Source organism: Drosophila novamexicana, unplaced genomic scaffold (genome assembly GCF_003285875.2).
Source record: "Drosophila novamexicana strain 15010-1031.04,08,12 unplaced genomic scaffold, DnovRS2.1 tig00000008-arrow-pilon, whole genome shotgun sequence".
Lineage (NCBI taxonomy): Eukaryota > Metazoa > Arthropoda > Insecta > Diptera > Drosophilidae > Drosophila > Drosophila novamexicana.
Window position 1 is genome coordinate 721,391 of NW_020824765.1, and position 19,313 is coordinate 740,703.

A 19,313-nucleotide genomic window follows, 5' to 3' on the forward strand; every position below is an offset into this window, starting at 1 on the left:
TTGGGTCTGTCGCCTGCTCGGAGACCGCATTTTAAATATTTCAGCAAGTTGGCACCTTCTTCCTCTTGGTTGTTGTTGTGTCTTTCTGGCCGTGTTCCTGGTAAGGATGCAGGCGGGAGCACCTACGGCCCATATAGATAAACAAGTTTATTGTTGCTTTCAAATTCTACTTTGTAAATATTTAACTGCGGCTTCAATACTTAGTGCTATTATTTATTTAGTTACTGGCTAAATGAGAGCTGGGTGTGTTTATGTGCCGTGTTATTTTTGGACAGACAAAGTTAGCCTCAAGTCATTTTATAGTCCGTTAAACTCGAGATTGGTTTAAGCTCTCAAAAGGATTTTAAGTGTTAACCAAACACCTTTTCCAAATTAATTATGCAATTGGCTTATCGACAGATTATCGAGCTATATTGTTAATATTTTCAAAAACCAATGTATGCATTATTTGTTTGTTTGGGTTGGTTTTTTTCGTATAATAATCTTGTTAATCTACTAGACACCTTGTCATAAATATCAGTTAATTTTTAAGCCGGTAGTAAATTATGCCGGGGATTAAATTAAAGCACCAATGACTTTTAATTAGTTAGTTTTCAGACCCCAACCTACTGCTACCCATTCCAAATTGCACAAAAAGCCATAAGCTGCTTTCCTGCCGGGCTTTATATTAATTAAAGTTTTTTGTTTGATTATCCGTGGCCACACCCATATGGTTTTGTTCGAGTATTTGTGGGCGAGCGGCAAGGGGCAAGCGGCAGCCGGTTCGGTTCCATTTCCAATGGGACTTTGGGCCTATATTAGTCGGTTGGCTTAAATGTGATTACCGCAAGAGAATTTATACGTGTTTGAAGTTTAATTAGCAACATTTTTAAATATATGTGACAGGCATTTACGTGCAAATTAACACTTAATCTGGCCGAGGGATTGCATCCCCAGACGCCAAATCATTAATGTAAATCATGAAAATTGTCCAACAGTACCATTTCAATTGCTTTGCCACAGTGCGTATACGTAATTGTCGTTGTTTACCTCAATGGCCCAAAAAGGTTTTTGTGCTCGGCCCAGCAGCAATACAAAACTTCGGGCTGCACTTGTAATGGAAATGAATCCTCTTCGGTTAACCACAAGACTTAGTCAACGGAAATTGAAAAACGGGCTTAGTTCTTGTGCTGGCCCAAAGACTGCCAACTGCGAGCCACCGCAAGGCTTAGACAAAGTAAAAAAAAGGTCACGGTACGCAGCATTCTGTGTTTCACGAGTTAGGTTACAAAAACTTTAGCAAACAATTTGTTTTTTCAGCGTCTTTTGGCAAGCTTATTATCATCGCTCATTTCCCCTTTATTTAAGAGTGCACAGTAGGCACGAAAGCTATATTTTATTACAATTGTACAAAACTCCAATTAAATAGAGTGCTGTGTATGGTATCCATCAATCAATTAAGATTTATATTGCACGCGTTAATGGATGTTCTATGTTGATGCGGTCGTCGATTTATTAAAAAACCATTTCAAATATGTTTTCATTTTGTTGAACTTTAAATTGGAAATGGATAAAAGGTAAAGTTCCGTACTTTATTATTCAATTAAAAATTAGAATTTATTTAAAAATGCATTGTAAATTGCTAAAATATTTTAGAATATTCTAGAAATTCTTCACCTGAAATAATGGAGTTTCATTGTTTTTGGCCACTGTCAAGGAACTGTCAACCAGGCCATTTTATGGAGTGCAGCTGCTCCAAATGGACTCGTTTACAAGTCTCGGATGTGTGTGCGTGTAGTTGTTGCTTTTGGGCACGTGTGGCAAAAGTAATTAAAATTCAGATTTATGACAAAGACTTAACAAAGTTATTATGTCAGCTGCCTGAGAATGACAGACAGAGCCACGCAGAGACGCAGATGACGATTATTAAGTGCTACACGACTGAGAAGGACAGCTACACAGCCACTTAGCTTGTCATTATGCGGGACACTTACTCTGGCGGAAGGGCATAGCCGTTCTGTGATCTGGCTTGCAATGAAGCATAATTATTTATTTGGGCATACGACAGGTCATTAGAGCTCGGCCTAAAAGTTTTAAATGGAAACTTGAATACTTAAATATTAAATAAATATTATTTGTGCTGTTTGTCAAAAGAAGTGTATATGTACTTCGTTGTTCGGGTATGCAAAATGTTCCCCTCTTCATTATTTGCTCATTATGCACGTGTCTGGGCCTGTACTTGTTGTTTATATGACACAATTACTTTGAACACGTCACAGATTTTCACTTTTACTAATGGCATCCACAGCGACATTTCTACACTTCCACATACACACTCACACATACTCACACACACACACACACACATATCGTTGCGAACTTCTTGTGTGCGCCTTTCACACATTTGCATTGTTATATTTAAAATATAAATTTGCATTGTTTGTTGTTGTGCTGGCGAATGTGGGTCAAGAGCGTTGAATGCCACACAACACATGGCCAAAAGCTGGTATTGTTGTTAATGTTGCAGTACTCTTGGCCAGTAAGCAGTAAGCACTCTCAATAATGCCAATAATCATCACAGCGAAGGTCAGCTTCCAGCTGAAAAATTGAGTGCAAATCGCAGCACACTCAGACATACACGTCGTATGATTGATTACTTTTGTGCATTGGGCAGTCATTGATGGAATCTCAAAGAGAAATTGTTGGCAAGGTCAGGAAAGTAATGTTGGCTATCTGACCTGCTATCGACAAGTCAGAGACCAAACGAAGATGAAATGGTCAAATAGTATTTCAAGGAACGATTCACAGTGAGTGATGATGGATAGCAAGAAATGAAAAAGATAAATCTTATCAAGAATTCCTCAAAGGAAAATTACCTGTATGCCCAATTTCTCCAAATCCAAATCGATTTAGTGGCAGAGAATGGATTACGTGCCGGTTGTGTTTCAATATCAGGCCTTTGCTTGGTTGTAATTAATATTTGAAAGAAAATACCACTGACAAGTGCCGAACACGACTAACAACAACTTCAGCCCAGAAGCATAAGCATGCAAAGCGTTCAGCTTTGCAGGTAGCCAGTCAATCAGTCTAAGACAGCGATTGGCCGTTCTGGCGTTTCTCATGCAAATCTCTTGCCAAACATCAAGCTAGAAGCTTCGTGTCTCTGGTCACAGGCAGAGGCGATAGGTGCTAAATCCAGTAGCCTGGCAAATGCAAACTCAATTTATATGCAGCAACAAGAGAGGCGGCAGGACACAACTTGTGCATGCACAGATTTTTGGCAGTGCTGGCTGGCTTTGGCCATGTCCTGTGACAGGACACGCTCTGTACGTGCGCAAATACAGAACATGTGTTACAGCCGCGCAGAGAAGCCCATAGTCAAATCCTTAAGCGAAGCATGACAGGCACGAAAACGCTACTTCCAGGTTGTTATCGAAAACTGTTTCGCCTCAATTACGACAACCGAAACGAAATATGTGAGTAAATCTAGTTACGCTAAAAACTTTATGCAGCATCAACTGATCTGCATAGCAATAAATTAAAAGCTAACTTGAGCTGCAAAAAAGATTATTTAAATAAAACTAAGATAACTCCGAGAAACATGCGTGGGCTTATGTCATGCATATTCACAGAGCACACACACGTACACGTGGATCATCAACAGACGTGGGGCCGCCCGCTGTGCGTCTCCTGCAGATGGCCTATAAATGTCACAGTTGGAGGGCCGCTGGCATTACGAGCTATTCGCACGTCTTGTACTTATTTTAAATATTTTATAAATAAACAGAAGCGCAGCGCAGCCGACGCGGCACGTGACCCAAGCCCCAGTCACGTTGCAGCTGCTGCGTATGTGCTATTTTACAACATTTACTGGCCGAGCAGCCAGGACCCGACCACAATTAGTCGCGAGCAGCAGCTCAGCGCATTAACGCAACAAGAAATACAAAACTAACATTGCCAAAGTAGCCAATTTACTTTTTACTTCTGCCTAATTGCGTTTAACGTTGTCATGTGCGAACTCTTGAGGACCTGGAAGCCGAAGAACCTTCTAAATATATGCACTTTTTTTAGCATAATACGAAATTCCAACAAGCAGCAACTGCTGCAGCGACAGCAGCTGAAATGTAATCAGAAAATTTTAAATGAGAATTTTGTAACATTTGCATAAACGAAAAAAGCTACGAAATATAAAAAAAAACTTAAATAAGCAAAAGATTGCAGGCAACGGCAGTTATAGACCTTGGCAGGAAGCAACAGAACCTTGCTCACAGTTGAGTTGAGCAACAAAATGATTATAATCATTTCGTTAGACAAGAAGAATTTTATAAGACACGAAATGAATGCACAAATGAGACACGAATGTCTGCTCTTGAATTATTGGTCTGCTCGCTAAATAAAATGAATAAATAGGTTAAATGCAGTTGACAGTTGACAAATGCAGTTAGATCCACAAAGGATCAACACAAATAATTCCCATAAATTTGTTGTGTTAATTAACTTATTAGAGCTGAGGACCTTAGAAGATACATATACACATTTTTTTTAAACATAAGTAAGTACTTAATTAATGATATATAATTCGTTATCAAATAGAACATAACGTATTACTAATCAATTTTCATTCGACCATTTAAGGCCAAGTTTTGTCCAAATTTAGTAAAAAGCTGTGGATAAGTTAGATCTGGTTATGGTTTAAATTATATAAGAGACATATACCACATGTTGTTGGGGCAGAACCAACATAGCTCCAATTCTAAGAAAATCGCTTTTAAACGAATTACTTTTTAATGACAAATTGTTGTATATGAACGTAACATGCAAAACCTTAACTTCATACTGAACTGCAATTGAAGCGTTGCAATTCATATGCGGCGGCTGCTCGGCTGCGTTTACACAATTTATTGGCTGCAAAGAATAAGCTCATTTGTGGTCTTCTGCATGTTCTTCAACTAATTACAAAGCTACAAAGTTGTGCAGCACGAAAAACATGACTGACCAAATAGTGACCACATTCAGATGCATCCGCAACTGAGCATAACAAATGAAGTTTAATTCTGTTTCCGCCTTGTTGCGGCTCCCTTGTGCACTGGGTGCGCATTAAATATGCAATCAACATGCGCCCAAGTGCACGACTTTCACTTTTCGTTTCCTTTTGGTTAACCCCAGCGGACACAGTGCGTATACGTAATGTGATTAGCCTGACCGCTGTTGAAGCTGTCGCAGCAGCATCTAAACAGGCTCTGCCTAGTTTTGAAGAGCGCATAGGGAGCTGTTTGTCCTGATTGCGCTCTTTTATTTAAGCGTATGGAAAATTTATGCGCATCGCAAATTTACACACACAATCTAGATCACAGAATTCGTTGGCAGAGCTTGTAAATAGTCTCGGGAGGGATATCGAATCCGCGGAATGTTTTGTTATTACAAACTCTGCAAAACGACTGTTCGGCATCGAACAGTATCAACAGCCGAGTCGATATAGCCATATACGTCTGTCCGCTTTAACTATCTATTTACAAACAATCTTCGGCTTGTTTTTTCTACTCAACTGTCACAGCCTGGCTGATTATTTAATTATAAATTTAATTATAATAGAGAAACTTATATTAACGTGACGGTCAACTGATGTCTGTATATGTATGTGCATGGAAATGAAAAGTTAGTAGTGCTTGTTTGGCGCCACATGAACAGCAGTTAATTAAAACTAGTTGAAATTGTTTTAGTTTAGGGCAAAGTTTCAATTGGGAAGAACAAGAAAAAGCACTAATATTGCACTTAAAAGGGTCAAGAGAAAGCACTTATGTATAATAGAGGCAAAGGCGCCAAACTTTTCAATTAAACATTGCCCCTTTTTTGCGGCGTTGGCCAATTGGCCAAAAATGGCACAACAAAAACTAACCCAGCATTCGTTTTTTTTTATCTTTTTCACATTCAGAGTTGTGCCATGCTGCGCTGAAGATTCAATCCACTTTCCGGGGCCATTTGGCTCGCAAGCTGGTCAACAAGGAAGTGCCCGAAGATGAAGACATCCAGGAGATAACCAAGAAGGTGGCCGAGGAGCTGGACATCGATCTGACCGATCCGGAGCTAAACAAGGCTGCCACCAAAATCCAAGCCTCCTTCCGTGGCCATAAGATACGCAAGGAAACCAATCCCGAATAAGCTGAGCAATGCGCAGGCTTTTGAATTTGTTGGTGTCGGCTGTCAGCAGAGCAGTCAACAAAAATAAAAAATGTATTAAATAAACAAACAAAAAATTGGTAAAATGTAACTGTGTAGAGCTTACGAAAAAGCCTGCACTCTTGTAAACTTTTTAGTAAATATGTTAATTAAATGAAAATGATATTTATGTAACCATATTATTAATTCATTATTTTATAAGCAATATTTCAATTGTCTAAAAGGAAATTATTATGCCGGACCCTTAAGTTGTGCTACGTTCGCGTACTTTTAAAATAAATTCGGGATCCGTTAAAGAGTAAATCAATTTCTTAATATGCAGTCAGCTTTGGCGCTACCGTTGGATTTGCTAGATGGAATGATTTGCAAGTTATATATATATAATTCCACTCAGAAGTCGACCCGAGCCAATTATTAGCTAAAATCTGTAGTCTTAAATGCATCCTACTCTGTTTCATAATTTTTAATCAATATTAAATAATAATAAAAAAAAAAACAAATTCTTTTGCTTCTTTGCCCTTATTTGCATAAAATAAGATTCAATTCATTTACAGTTGCAGATATTGTATTTTATTTTAAATTTAATAAAGTAAATCATAACTTAATAACACAAAAAACCCAAAACTAAAGGCGAATCAGTGTTAAAAATCAATTTGCAAAGCATGTTAAAATGGCACGATGTTCCAAATTTATTGTAGGGCAAAACAATGAAGACAAACCCAAGGAAAATGCTGAAACATTTTTTGAAACTTAGTCGGTTTGTCTGGCCAAAGCCAAAACCAAATGCAGTGTATTGTTGTACCTACACAAGGAAACATAAAAAAATATATTAAAAAAAATAATAAAAATAAAGAACATAATTTGTAACTGACTCAATGTTTATAAATTGAATAAGCCCGCAAGGCACATTAGGGGTACTCAAGCGACAACAGCTACTAAACGTCAACAAATTTTTCAGCGAGCTACTTAAACTGATAAACAAGAACTCTTAACTAATCTGGTGGCACAATTTTTTGTTTTTCTACCAAGTGTACTACAAGTTTGTCAACTTGAAAATATATTATCAAAAAAATATTTATATACATACGTACGAGTATTATAGAAAATTGAAAAAAAAAAACGTAAGTAAAACATAAAAATACAATTTAAACAAAACTAAAACCTAATTTAAATGCTGGCAAATTTGCAGCAAAGAAAAATTGTTACAAAAGCAACTACAAATAAATGTTTAAATTCAAATTAATTACTACTAAATAAATAAAGAGCATTATAATTATATTAGAGATCAAAGTAAAATTCTACTAAACTGCATACCAACTACATTAAACCAAAGTAAATAGGCATAAGAGAAACATATTAATGAAAATATTTGAGAAAACACTGAAGGCATATACATACATCCAAAAAACTGCTAAAAAACAAAAACATCAACAAATGTCCCAACTAAATTTTAATTGAGTAATAAAACTAAATAAAACTTCTGAAAATGCAAACAAAAATTGTTTTTATTTAGAGTCAATTAACATTATCCGTCTTCTCATGCACGTGGCCAACATTTAACGATTTTGTATCTGCTTCTCCTGCCCAGTGGACCAAGAAGTGGCGTCAGGTTCCTCGCTTACGACTACAGTGCACAACCCAAGGTCTTTTGTATTTGACATTTGAATTGAAAGCAACGCTGTGGTTTATAAATAAGAATATTAACAAAACCCTCTGAAAAATTTCTCAACTTGCAGTCAAGTGCTATAAATATGCAAAAGTTGGTCCAGCGCATTGCATGTTCCGAATAGCTGATGGCAGCTGCATCATTCGTAATTTTATTGATGGCACAAAAGACACAACTTGACACTGCTAAGTGGGTTGCAACACTGCCAGAAGCAACAGCAGCATCTGCAAATTGTCTGGGCCGGGGAACAGGTAGTGCTCTCCACACAAGCCATTCGTGTGGGAGTGAAGGATGGGCAGAGATAGAAAACCAGGTGGGGACGCCAACTTCACGGCCACTGTTACCACTAGATCCTTTATGACAATGGCACAACCAAATGCTGAGGCTGACGATGATGATGATGATGATGTTGGGGGGATGAAAGGTAAAATGTGAAGCAGCATAATGAGGCTGACAGCAATGCCAGTGCTTGACCTACAAAACACTGGCATCTGTGAACATTTTGTAGATGTAAACTGTGGCAAGACAAGCCACTCAGACGTCCAAGTTAAAGTGCTTTAAGAAACTGCTCAGCATTTTGGCAATAAATGACAATTTTTCAAATATTTAAGTTGTGAGCGAACAAAGCGGCACCAGGGACAAGGCTGGCGGCAAAAGCAAAATCCAAAAAAGATTAAGAAATAACGAATATCATTCGCAAGCCGAAGATCAAATTCCCTTGCTTGGACGTGAACTTATACAAATCTTTATTTCAGACGGGCTTTTCCTATTGTCCGATCCGATCCGATCCGATACGGACTTGCAGATATGTTACAAGAATAACGAAGTTGTTAACTGCTTACTTTGGTCAAGATATGCTGAAAGAAAGATCCGCTTTTCACACAGAAATCGTTTGTCAAGCGATTTTTCTTACCTATTTCTTACCTGTAAAAACTTGTTAAGAATTGAGTAAATATATCTTAAGCAAGAACTTCATATTTGAGCTATCATGCCTATAGCAGCTATATGATACGGAGATTCCACCCGGCCGAATCCGTACAAACTAGTTTAAGTAGAAACAGAGAGCTTATTTCGACTCTTTGTAGTGAGTATCGACTCATTAGTTACACATTTGGTGACACAATGAAAATACCCTACATCAGGATATAGTAAACCAAAAAGTGCATAAAATGCACAGGACCGCGGGGACGTATCAAAATTGGACAAGTGCCACATGACGTAGGTGTGACTACCAAATTGAACTTGCCACAGTCAAAAGAAGCAGAACGGAGAATGGCACGAGGCAGCGGCAATTTGCATGCCATTGCAATTGCATGTCAATTTGAGCTCCCAGCACTCCTCTTTATCCACCAGAGGACAGGCCAAAGTGCTACGGCGGTGCACGTTTGGCATTCAGTAAACTTTTTGTATTTTTTCACTGACTTTTTCACGGCTCACAAATATTTCAACGGTAAATTTATGCGCTTCCGTCTCCACGCGAAAAACAAAAGAAGAAGCAGCAACAAAAAAAATGTAAGCTATCTGCCTGTGTCTGGCTTGCCTGTGTGCAGCTTGGCGTATGCGCAATTTATGAGGCCCTAAAAACAAAACGTTGTAGGGGTGCTCATAGAATACACAAAAGAGCGGTGTCTAAGTGAGCAATGCGTCCCCTCATATGCGATCAGCTCTGACAAATATTTGTGCTTTGGGCATATTTAATTCTATTTTCGTGGAAGCTGTTGTTGTACAGATAAGAGATAAGAGTAAGATATTAACATTAGACTTCGTATACAATAACATTAATTTCCCTATATATATTATCATATATGCCAGAAAATGTTGGGGCAATTGGCACGACCCAGTTAACAAAAATGTGACACAAACGTGCTACTTAACTCAAGGATAGCTTTGACAGGTTTCTTACAGAAAACGGCAGTCTTCCCTTTAAACGAGCCTTAAGTCTAAGAGGTTCGATTAGTTTCTGTAGTTTCCAGGAATTTCTAGCACAATAGGGCGGTGATATTAAAAACACCCTTTACATACCCTATACACATATAAATTTACCATTATTCAATTATTTTTAAATATTCCATTTTAACAGCTATTTAGACCTTTAAATGGCCGTGTGTATGTGGGATATTCACGCTGTCATTTACCTGTTTCGTAGCTCTCAATGGCAGCTGCACTCTACATTTATCGCACATTTGCAGTTGCAACACACATCAACTTTCAATTTCTAAAAACCACTTTTCAGCTGATGCTGGGTGGGGCGAACGGAAGGCAAATGAAATCCGTGCCAAATAAGCAACAGCATCCAATCAAAAGAGCCGCACGCCGGCTGCTGCTTTTCACACCTTTTGTGTGGATTTTAACCGCAAAATATGCCAACGAGTGCGCCGACACAGACGCATGCACAGACAAACACACACACTCGTAAGCTTACAAGGACACCATTTTTGAAGAGTGGTGGGAGGGGGAAGGGGGCTGCGATCCGTTTAACTGTAAACGGCGCACTTGAGCGCATTAAAATGGCAAATGCAAGTTGTCCTTATTGATTACGGGTTCCTGGAAGCTCTCACTGGTAACTGAGACCGAAACCAACAAAGGGCACTCATTCATTATTGACAACCATTCCCCGAAATGTGGGCGTATTTCGGTAGAAAGTATTTTGTGGAACGCGCTCGAGTGATTATTGTAGGCTAGCGACAATTGCAATTCGGGCACTCGCTGCAATTGCGCAATTCAACTTCATTTGTTTTGGCCGCACCATGGACGACAGCTGTCCTTTGGCTGTCTTTTTGAGCGTCCCGCTTGTCGCAGTTCAGTTGACACTGGCTTGCTAGCGGCGAGCGTGGCGTATACGAAATTTGTTGGCCAACTGCCATGACACTTTGCCTCGCAAACAATTTGCCCCACGTTCGTTCATTATGTTGCCCACCCGTCAGCAGTGCCCGCGGCTACATTTTATATAAGCATGAGTATTTTGAACTTTTTGATTTAGCTTATATATATGCTATACCCATTGGCTTGGATAAGAAGGGTATACTAAATATGTGTGCGACAGAGGACAAGTTATCTTAACCAACGAATCAAATTCACAAAATTACAACTCTACTTTCATTCTTAAATACGAGCTTAATGGTAAGATATCTAACAGAAATCTGACCATTTATGATTAATTTACTTGGCAAATGATTTAGCTTTTGTTTTGCTGGATACACAAATATATAATATATAAATATATACAAATCTGCAAGTATATACAATCTTAGGCAGCCCCCAAGATAACTATTTTTTCGTGTCTTGTTATTTTTTTCTTTCAGTTAAGTTTTAATCCTGACATTTCTTCTTTGCACATTTCTTGTAGCAGTTGATGCAAGGCTTAAGCTGACATCCAAGGCCAATTACAAGTTTATTTATTTCTTTTGGTGATATTTTATTACAACCAAACTTTAAGTAAATCACATTCTTAGCTGAATTATAAAAAAACAATAGCTTAAGTCCAATACGTTAATATGAAATCATTTAAGTTCAATGCCAAAAATCGGTACAGTTTTGAAAGCCTACTTCTGCTTTCTACCAAGCCCGACATCACATCATGAGCCTTAAAAAAACATACCAAAACTTGTCACAATAGTTCATCAACTTTTTTTGAATATTTTTAAATGTTTTTGCAAAATTTGTTTTCAGTTGCTGACAAAACAATATTCTGAATAGGCAAAGTTCTAAAATGTATAAATAAATTATTTACAAATTCACAAAACAAGATGAACCAATTATCCGGCATTGATAGATATAGAAAGCAGCTGCAGAGACCGAATATTAAGGCCAGGCTGTGGTTTATCACGTAAACCAAATTAATGACCAATGTTCTTCGGTATTGCAGTTAACTTTTTATTATACCCTATTTTATAGTTTAATTCGTGCTTGATACAAAATATATTTTTCACATATTAGTAACTATCGGTTGCTCCAGCAACTGGCCCACATGACGTGCACGTGCCACTACTTCTTTCTTTTTGGTCCCTGATGTTGTTTTATTGGCATTCGCTTTTGCAGTTGTGTTCCCAAAGGCCGTTACTAATTTCTTGGGTACACACTTTTGGAGCTCTTTGTTCCACCGGCGGGTCGGTGGACATTCCTTTGGAACTGCGGAGCTTGTATTCGATTTACAGAGCTCATCTGTACAAACTCTAGGTTTGTTTGCGCAAGCGTTTTTACTTTCTAGCCAAATGAAACCCTCTAAGCAGACATGCTTATTTTCTCCATTTACCTTGGTCAAAGACTCCTTGTTACCAGATACAAGAATGCGAAATTTTACGCAACTCTTACCTAACAGCTCCTGGCCAGCTATTTAGAGAACGGCAAGCAAAAAGTTGTTTGATTAATTAAATAAAATTAAATATTTTCTACTGACGTGGACATTTTTTGGGCTCGTCTTCCTTTTGGCTCGTTACCAGGACGAGCAGTAGGAATAAATTGATAACTTGAAGAAGTTGCTTCATTTTGATTGCTTTTAGAACTAAGTGCCTTATGCAAAATGTTGAACTATAACATAAATTATTTTGCCTCATTCGATATAGCTACGGGTTAATTGCACAATTTGCTTTGGCAATTTTCTAAAACCGAGAAATAATTGAAGAGAGACATATAAGCTGTTGGCCTTTCGGCCTAAAAGTGTTAGGTGGAGTTTGCAGACAACTACGACAAACTGACCTTCCGTTCCAACTTCCTGCCTCCTTGTGAATTGCTTCGAATAACAACCATTACAACCGCATAGTTATAATGAATGTTATTTAATTAAGTTTGCTGATTTTTTCAGTTTTTTTCTTAAATATGCACGAGATCAATGGGCTGGCCAGTTGGTAGTGCCACATGGCAGTAATTATCGTTACTCTCACCTAGCCACAGCTTGCCGCGGTCTATTGTTTAATTTGCGCATGGCTGAAGCATGGCGGAAGTATTCAAATAATAATAATAATAAAACTAAAATGAATAAATTTGAATTTGTTGCGCCAATGTCTGCGTCGGCCATTTACAATTGATTGTGTATACGTGATGTTGTACAATTTTATTGCTGCATATTTTGACAGACGGGACGTTTATTTTTGTTGTTTACATACATTTATTTTTATTAATGTCTATTTTTTATGCAACAATAAATGCCAGTGGAGTGAAGTAAATCGATTCCTAAAATGGATTTTAACGCGATTTCGACCAATTTAATAAGGATACTACACCTTCAGAACTTGAGGTTTTGATTGAATTTCATAAGGATTTGACATTGCGTGTCGCAGTGCAGCAGCCCACAGCGAAACACTCTTGAACATTCCACAAGAAAGTCCTATTTTGTGGTGGTTTTCGTTTATGAAGAAAACTTAAAGTCGTGCCGGCGACACACAATTTATACTGTCGGTAATCAAGATTCCGATGAGAAATTCCAGTGAGTCTTGGCCAAAAAAGAAGTGAACCTTTTGCTTTTTTCTTCCTCCATTTGCTGTCCGCTCGAAGTTCATATAACTTTTGATGGAGAGACAACTGAGGGTCCTAATAACGCACCATTTGTATTTATAAGAATCGGCCGAGGACGGCGTATTGAACACTTTATCGTCTCTGACAAAGGATTAATCGTAAGGACAAAGCCGTAGAATGCGCTGCGCTGTGACAAGTTGGCAACATTTATACCGTTAGGTTGCTTCATACACTATCAAGGACATCGTCTGTAATATTATAAAAAAACAAAAAAAAAGGAAAACCCGTTGGCACTTTCCGGGCATCACAAAATGGCGTTTAATTTTTCATGTTGTTCATTCTATTTTGTGGCCCTTTTTATGTGTTTATGCTTTTTGTCTTTAAATGTTATAAATGAGAGTTGTGCTCTGTTGCTTTGTTGTGTGGATTAACCCAAAAATTAGTTGTCATTCCGCTTAATAGTCGACTCGCACCTTTTTGTATTCAGTTATAAATGCGTTTCTTGTGTTTATTACATTTTATTATCATTTCGAGGCGAAATGTGGCCACTACGTGATTATGTGCCCAAATAATATTTTATACATTTTTTTGATATGTTATTCCACTCCTTACCATTGGGACACTTGGCCCCACGGTGTGCGATGATTATAACGATGACCAAGGCCAAATAATATAGTTTCATTTTTACTTTCGAACTGAACCAAATATTCATGCATATAATGCTTCACATATATAATCGTATATTCGCTGCAATATATAAAAAATATATTGATTTGTCAGGGTTTGTTTAATATTTAATTTTAGTGTGTCCTGTATCAAATAATGTTAACTGTTTTTCGTTTTAAGCCATTTAACATCAAAAGGCCCTGAAGCAAACAAATTGCTCATAACTCAATAAATGCGGTCGCTTTGATTTCACACATAACAAAAAAATACCACAGACTGTGTTTTTATTTTTACCAAGCACCTGCAGCATAGAATAGAAAAGGAATTCATTTGACCCACAAAAAAAATCATGAAGAAACAAATATAAGCAATAATGAACACCTGTACACATCGCGTATACGCAATGTGTTTCTCTATGTACATGCATATATATAAATGTAGGTTTGAGCTTATATACACGGATCAATAACACCGCATTTGTTGCTTAAACTCTGCACAATTCCATCTAACTTCCAGAAAATGTTGCATATGCTTAACGGACAACTGGAATTCTATGCCATTTATCAGTTGTGATGATTTTTTCTGGCTATGTATGTAGTATACCCAAGAAAATAATCATTCAAAACTATCGATAGTAGGCCTTTGTATTTATATCTGTATTTGTGTCTAGTATACCAACGAAACGAAGAATAGGTTTGTTTTTAAATATAAAGTTGGTTGTTGAAGCAGTTATTATTCTGCAAGGATGCCACATCAGCTGTACAAAAGCTGGAAGTACACGCGATTCATGATGTGTTTGCTGCGCTGCTTTCTGTCATTGTCGTATCTGTGGATAATGCTTCATGCGGCGGCTGTGGTGCCGGTGGTGAACGAGCATTCGAAGTGGTTCTTTTGGGTGCAGCATCTCAAATTTTGGATAACCTACGCATCGATCCTCACATTTGATGCCCAGACGCAATGCTACGTAGTTCTGGTGATGCTCATGGTGCTGTTCCGGCTCTACCAGTGCAGTCGCTGCAACTTCTGCAACACGCGGGATAACATACGGGACGGCGGCAAGATACCCTACAATAAGCGCATGTTGCTATACTTTGGCCCCTACCTGCTGCTCTTCAGCTTCTGCTGGCTGGCAAGCATGTACTCCATAGGACTGGATCTGATGCGGATTATACTGAACGACGAGATACATACCGATTGCATGTACAGCAAGATAGGCATGGCCGTCTTCTTCAAGATGCTGGTATTGGCCAACGTGCTAGTCCGATGTGTACGCTGCGGTGTCATTCTCCACCTGTTCGCCGATGAGCCCGACGAGGAGCTTCGCAATGTTCACAACCTAGGCGAGCATTTAAATTTGTTCTTTCTTAACTAATTTTGTATTACCTTTGGGTCAGAGTTGTGTAAAAATTAAAAACGTTTTCTATGCAAAGTTGTTTATGTGCTTGCATTTTCATCTGAAAGTTGGACAACCGCATATCATGCATACGCCGTGCTGACAAGAGTTTTTGTTGAACATTTTCAGCTGTGACCGACATGTCAACGTTCCCTTGTAAAAGTTTAGTTGACCTACCACAGCTTTTGGCTTGTTACACCAATTGCTTAACATAATATAATCCAATTTGTCTCGTTATTATCGCAATTTATATTATAGCCCATTCTAAATGTCTTCACTTACTTTCATACAACTTCGTTGCCACACTTCTTTATGTATTCAAAATGTTTTAGCGTGCTAGACCTCATGTTACCCTGTATCCAATACAAGGTGGACTGTTTGGAAGAGAGAGCTCTTTTATAAAGTAACAATATTATTTATCAAGACTACGGACGCTTCCTTTTAAGCCAAAGATTTAAGTATTTAATTGAATTAAATTAGCTAAACAGCTTATATTGATTTTGAATGGTAAATGGTATCTCCCAGTCGGTCACGTTCATAAAAAGCTCTCTTTTCTTTATTTGTTTAACTGTCTTTAATAGTTTCATATTTTCATATCATGCCCATCTTTACATAATCATAAGTTGGCTATATTTTTGATTGCTTGAACACCACCGAATGGTCATGAGCTCGATTCGACTCGACTGTAAGGCCAAAAGCCAATTTCATTTCCATAATTTGCGCACTCATAGCTGTCGATGGCACCGCGGCACATTCCGCCTGAAAGACAAAAGAGTTGGCTGCCTGCTGAGGAGGTGGACACAATGTAGCGGAAGTCCTGCGGGGGGGTTCATCAGCTTGTCCATTGCGTGGCGTTGACAGGCCACATCACTGCATATGAGAGCTTTGATTGAGGCCATCAGTGACAGTGGCAGATGCGGCCTTCTGCTGGTAACAAATGGCCACTGACCAGTGCAATCATGCGTGTTGGCCCTGCTGCAAATGGCTGTCACAATTTGATATAAATGAGCTCAGACAGTAGCTGTTAGCGGCTTAAGCAAAGGTAACGAAGCGCTTTTGCATTTTTATTGTTGTTATTATTATTAACTTAAATAATCGTTCGCTGTAGTAAATACTCTTGCATAGCTACCAAGTCATGCTCGATTAGAGCTGAGAAATACGGCTGGCTGTAATAGGCTTAACAATTGTTGAGTAAATCACAAATCCACACAATTTTATGCGCACTAAACTAGCAAGCATGCTATTTTATGCAAGCTTTCGCTTATAACTAATAAAACAATCTGTATAATGCCAGGCTATGCATTTATCATCAGCCCAAGCAAATTGGCAAACGACAGCAGGTTCCCTATGCCCGCAAGTCTTTGAACAATCAGGTGAGCAGGTGCTGGAAAGGCGCCTGACAAACATGTCTTATCAACATTTATGACACTTTTATGACGCTTTTTCACACTCACACACATACAAATACCTTCACATCGATTCAAATGTATTAGACTTTGCCAAGCTGTGAAGGGGCGCACAAAATCATTGAAGCGCAAAATAGAGCAATAATCTTGGCACAGTTTAAAAGCGAGGATGCTGTGCACTGTGGTCTCTGTATGTATGTGTGTGTGTGGCACCACATGCATGCATAATAAACAACTGAAGTTGCCCTTTTGTGGGCGTGTCGCAGTACAGCTGTTGCTGTGCAGCGATAAATTTAATAGCAGAGCATACGAGAAGCAGCATTTTAACTGGCCACACTGGCACTCGCTAGGGGCATGGCCTTGTGCGCCTAAAAGCATGCATAACCATATTATAAGCGACCTTTCGATGTAGTTATTCGCATATCCGAGCATGCCACTCGAGTCGTTTTTCTACCAGTCGAACATTCCCTTTGCCCACTGCCTTTAATGACTGCCCAAGCAGCTGCATTGAATTATTGAGTTCTCATCAATACACGGACAACAGGCAACGCCTACCCAACAGCAGCAGCAACAACAGCAGCAGGCTCATCATCAGCATTATTAACAACCATGATTCGGTACAGCTGGGTCCAGCTGGGAAGCTGCACATGCTCCGCACATGCATAGAATTGTATATGGATGCTCATATATTTAAGTGGAAGCTACAAAAAAGGTAAAATCTCTACATACACGAGCAGAGACAGGGTCATACAGGGTGGTCACTTGAGCAACAATCACGCAAAGTGGCCCTTCATTTAACGAAACACCCTGTACTAGCCAAAACCGACTGCCCAGAGTGGCTGCAGCGCATTTAAATATTTTATATTTCAAATAATTTGATTGGCAATCTACATAGAAAATGCACATGTCCATATACAAACAGATATATTTATAAAGATATATTTGTTATGCTGAAGCTTAAACCGTCATGCTGCGTCAGCATTCGTACTGAGTTGGCAAATATATCGTCTGAAATTTGGTCAAGAATAATAGTCTGTGATAGCCATGGCCCATGTTAAATTAAAGACTGAAGGACAACAAATGTCGGCTCATATTATTTTTACCTGATTGGAACTCTACGGGTCAATATTTTTCTCTCCCCTTATCGCCATCACATCGAGCCTAATGAAGCGCGCTTTTAGGCGTTTTCATTTCCTTTGTGTATTGACCACGAACTGGGAATCTATATTTATTTGCACTGTTCCTACGGCTATGGGGCACTTATGGCTTTCATCTCGTAATCAATGTCATAATTTCAAATGCTCTGATTGCTCAGATGTTGCATTTGCGTTGTATTTTGCCTCTGTGGCGTTAATTATGTGCAGGCCACGCTAATGAGACGTGCGCACCTGCTGCTGCCCAGGGGAGCAGAAAGAACTTAATTAGAAACGGACCGTACATACCAATCGATGAGGTTTACTATAATGAGGCTAAAATGCAAGCTAAAGGTTAATGGATAGCAAACGGTGTTCATTAGAGCAGCTAGGAAAGTGGTTAATTCTGGAATGCCAAACGACATCCATTAGCTAATCAGAAGTCATGTGTTGAAAACATAGAATATAAAGTAAATTTAACAGGGTATTGAGCTATTTAAGACTTTAATTAGAATAAGTAAGGTAAGATTACAAAATATTTTTTGTTAAACATTGAAATTCCCATATTTAAGATTACTTATTTATTGTTTAGCGTAAAGTTTTGCTGGTGAGTAAAGGTCTATATACCCTTTCTTGCATCGAAGCGCTTTCCTTATCTCTGATTGTGTCATTAACATAACGTAAGATTAAAAGGTCTTGGCATTAACAGAATTCGGAAAGAGCGACACTTCGTGCATGTGTATGTATTAAATTGCATAAAGATCGTTTGCGTAAGCTTAACATTATCTGTTAATGAAACTGATGTCAACAGTCGGTTAAATTTCAGAATATATTACTACTTCAAAATATTTACAAATATCGTGTATGACCAAACGCCCTTATTGAGAGAATTTAAACTTTTTACGAAAAGTGACGTGTCGAATAAAAGTTGCTCGATATCATATATTGTATTAAACATTCTTAGCTCCTTAACAATTGATTAAAAATAAAGCATTTGTGCAAAAGCAGTTCTAAACCAAATGTCCCCAAGGTTATTTAGACTTCGGTGTGCCAAAAACAGCCCTCACTTTTTTACAGTTTTTTTCTGATACATTTCCTACAATAAGTATAATTTTCACATGCTTCTTAGAATATTTTGTTTATCTTTAATATGCTACTCCTCTCTATCTTATCTTACATATCAGCTTCCTATCCAATTCATCTATGTCACATAGGATTCGGGGAAATGTACCGCATAATTGGCTCAAGGAGTGTCACAATATCTCCGGGAATCGAAGCGGATTTCTTATATGCTAATATCGTTGCCATGTCCCGGAGCCAGCGGTGACAATGACAGGAACAGCACACGATTGAAGGTTGCTGGAGATTTTGTTTTTGGTGCTGTTGTTGCTGCCATGGCCTTAAGTCAGGTGCGAATCTGACGCGCACATGTGTGCTCCATG

At 38.5% G+C, this 19,313-nt stretch overlaps 3 protein-coding genes across 4 annotated transcripts in view; 2 read left to right on the forward strand and 1 right to left on the reverse strand.

The window, feature by feature from the left end:
• The window catches only part of LOC115764079, a 45,617-nt gene extending 38,349 nt beyond the window's left edge, over window positions 1–7,268 (forward strand). For both annotated transcript variants that reach the window (XM_030706932.1, XM_030706947.1), the window contains exon 3: window positions 5,912–7,268. In XM_030706932.1, the coding sequence (XP_030562792.1) occupies window positions 5,912–6,138 (227 nt within the window). In that variant the 3' untranslated portion in view covers window positions 6,139–7,268. The remainder of the gene's footprint in view (window positions 1–5,911) is intronic.
• Window positions 7,269–11,674: 4,406 nt separating this feature from the next.
• On the reverse strand, window positions 11,675–12,321 carry LOC115760368. Its single transcript, XM_030701665.1, has 2 exons — window positions 12,219–12,321; window positions 11,675–12,151 (listed from the first exon to the last, which is right to left on the reverse strand). Exons 1-2 carry the CDS (start codon window positions 12,304–12,306, stop codon window positions 11,748–11,750), a joined length of 492 nt encoding a protein of 163 aa, XP_030557525.1. The 5' UTR covers window positions 12,307–12,321; the 3' UTR covers window positions 11,675–11,747.
• A 2,269-nt stretch (window positions 12,322–14,590) lies between these two features.
• On the forward strand, window positions 14,591–15,360 carry LOC115760363. Its single transcript, XM_030701655.1, has one exon. It carries the CDS (start codon window positions 14,685–14,687, stop codon window positions 15,309–15,311), a length of 627 nt encoding a protein of 208 aa, XP_030557515.1. The 5' UTR covers window positions 14,591–14,684; the 3' UTR covers window positions 15,312–15,360.
• Window positions 15,361–19,313: the final 3,953 nt, after the last annotated feature.

Coding starts and splice junctions, on each gene's coding strand:
- LOC115760368 (XM_030701665.1), bottom strand. CDS start 12,306: ATGAAGCAACTTCTTCAAGTTATCAATTTATTCCTACTGCTCGTCCTG. Junction 12,152..12,218: donor CGAGCCCAAAAAATGTCCAC/GTCAGTAGAAAA, acceptor TTCTCTAAATAG/CTGGCCAGGAGCTGTTAGGT.
- LOC115760363 (XM_030701655.1), top strand. CDS start 14,685: ATGCCACATCAGCTGTACAAAAGCTGGAAGTACACGCGATTCATGATG.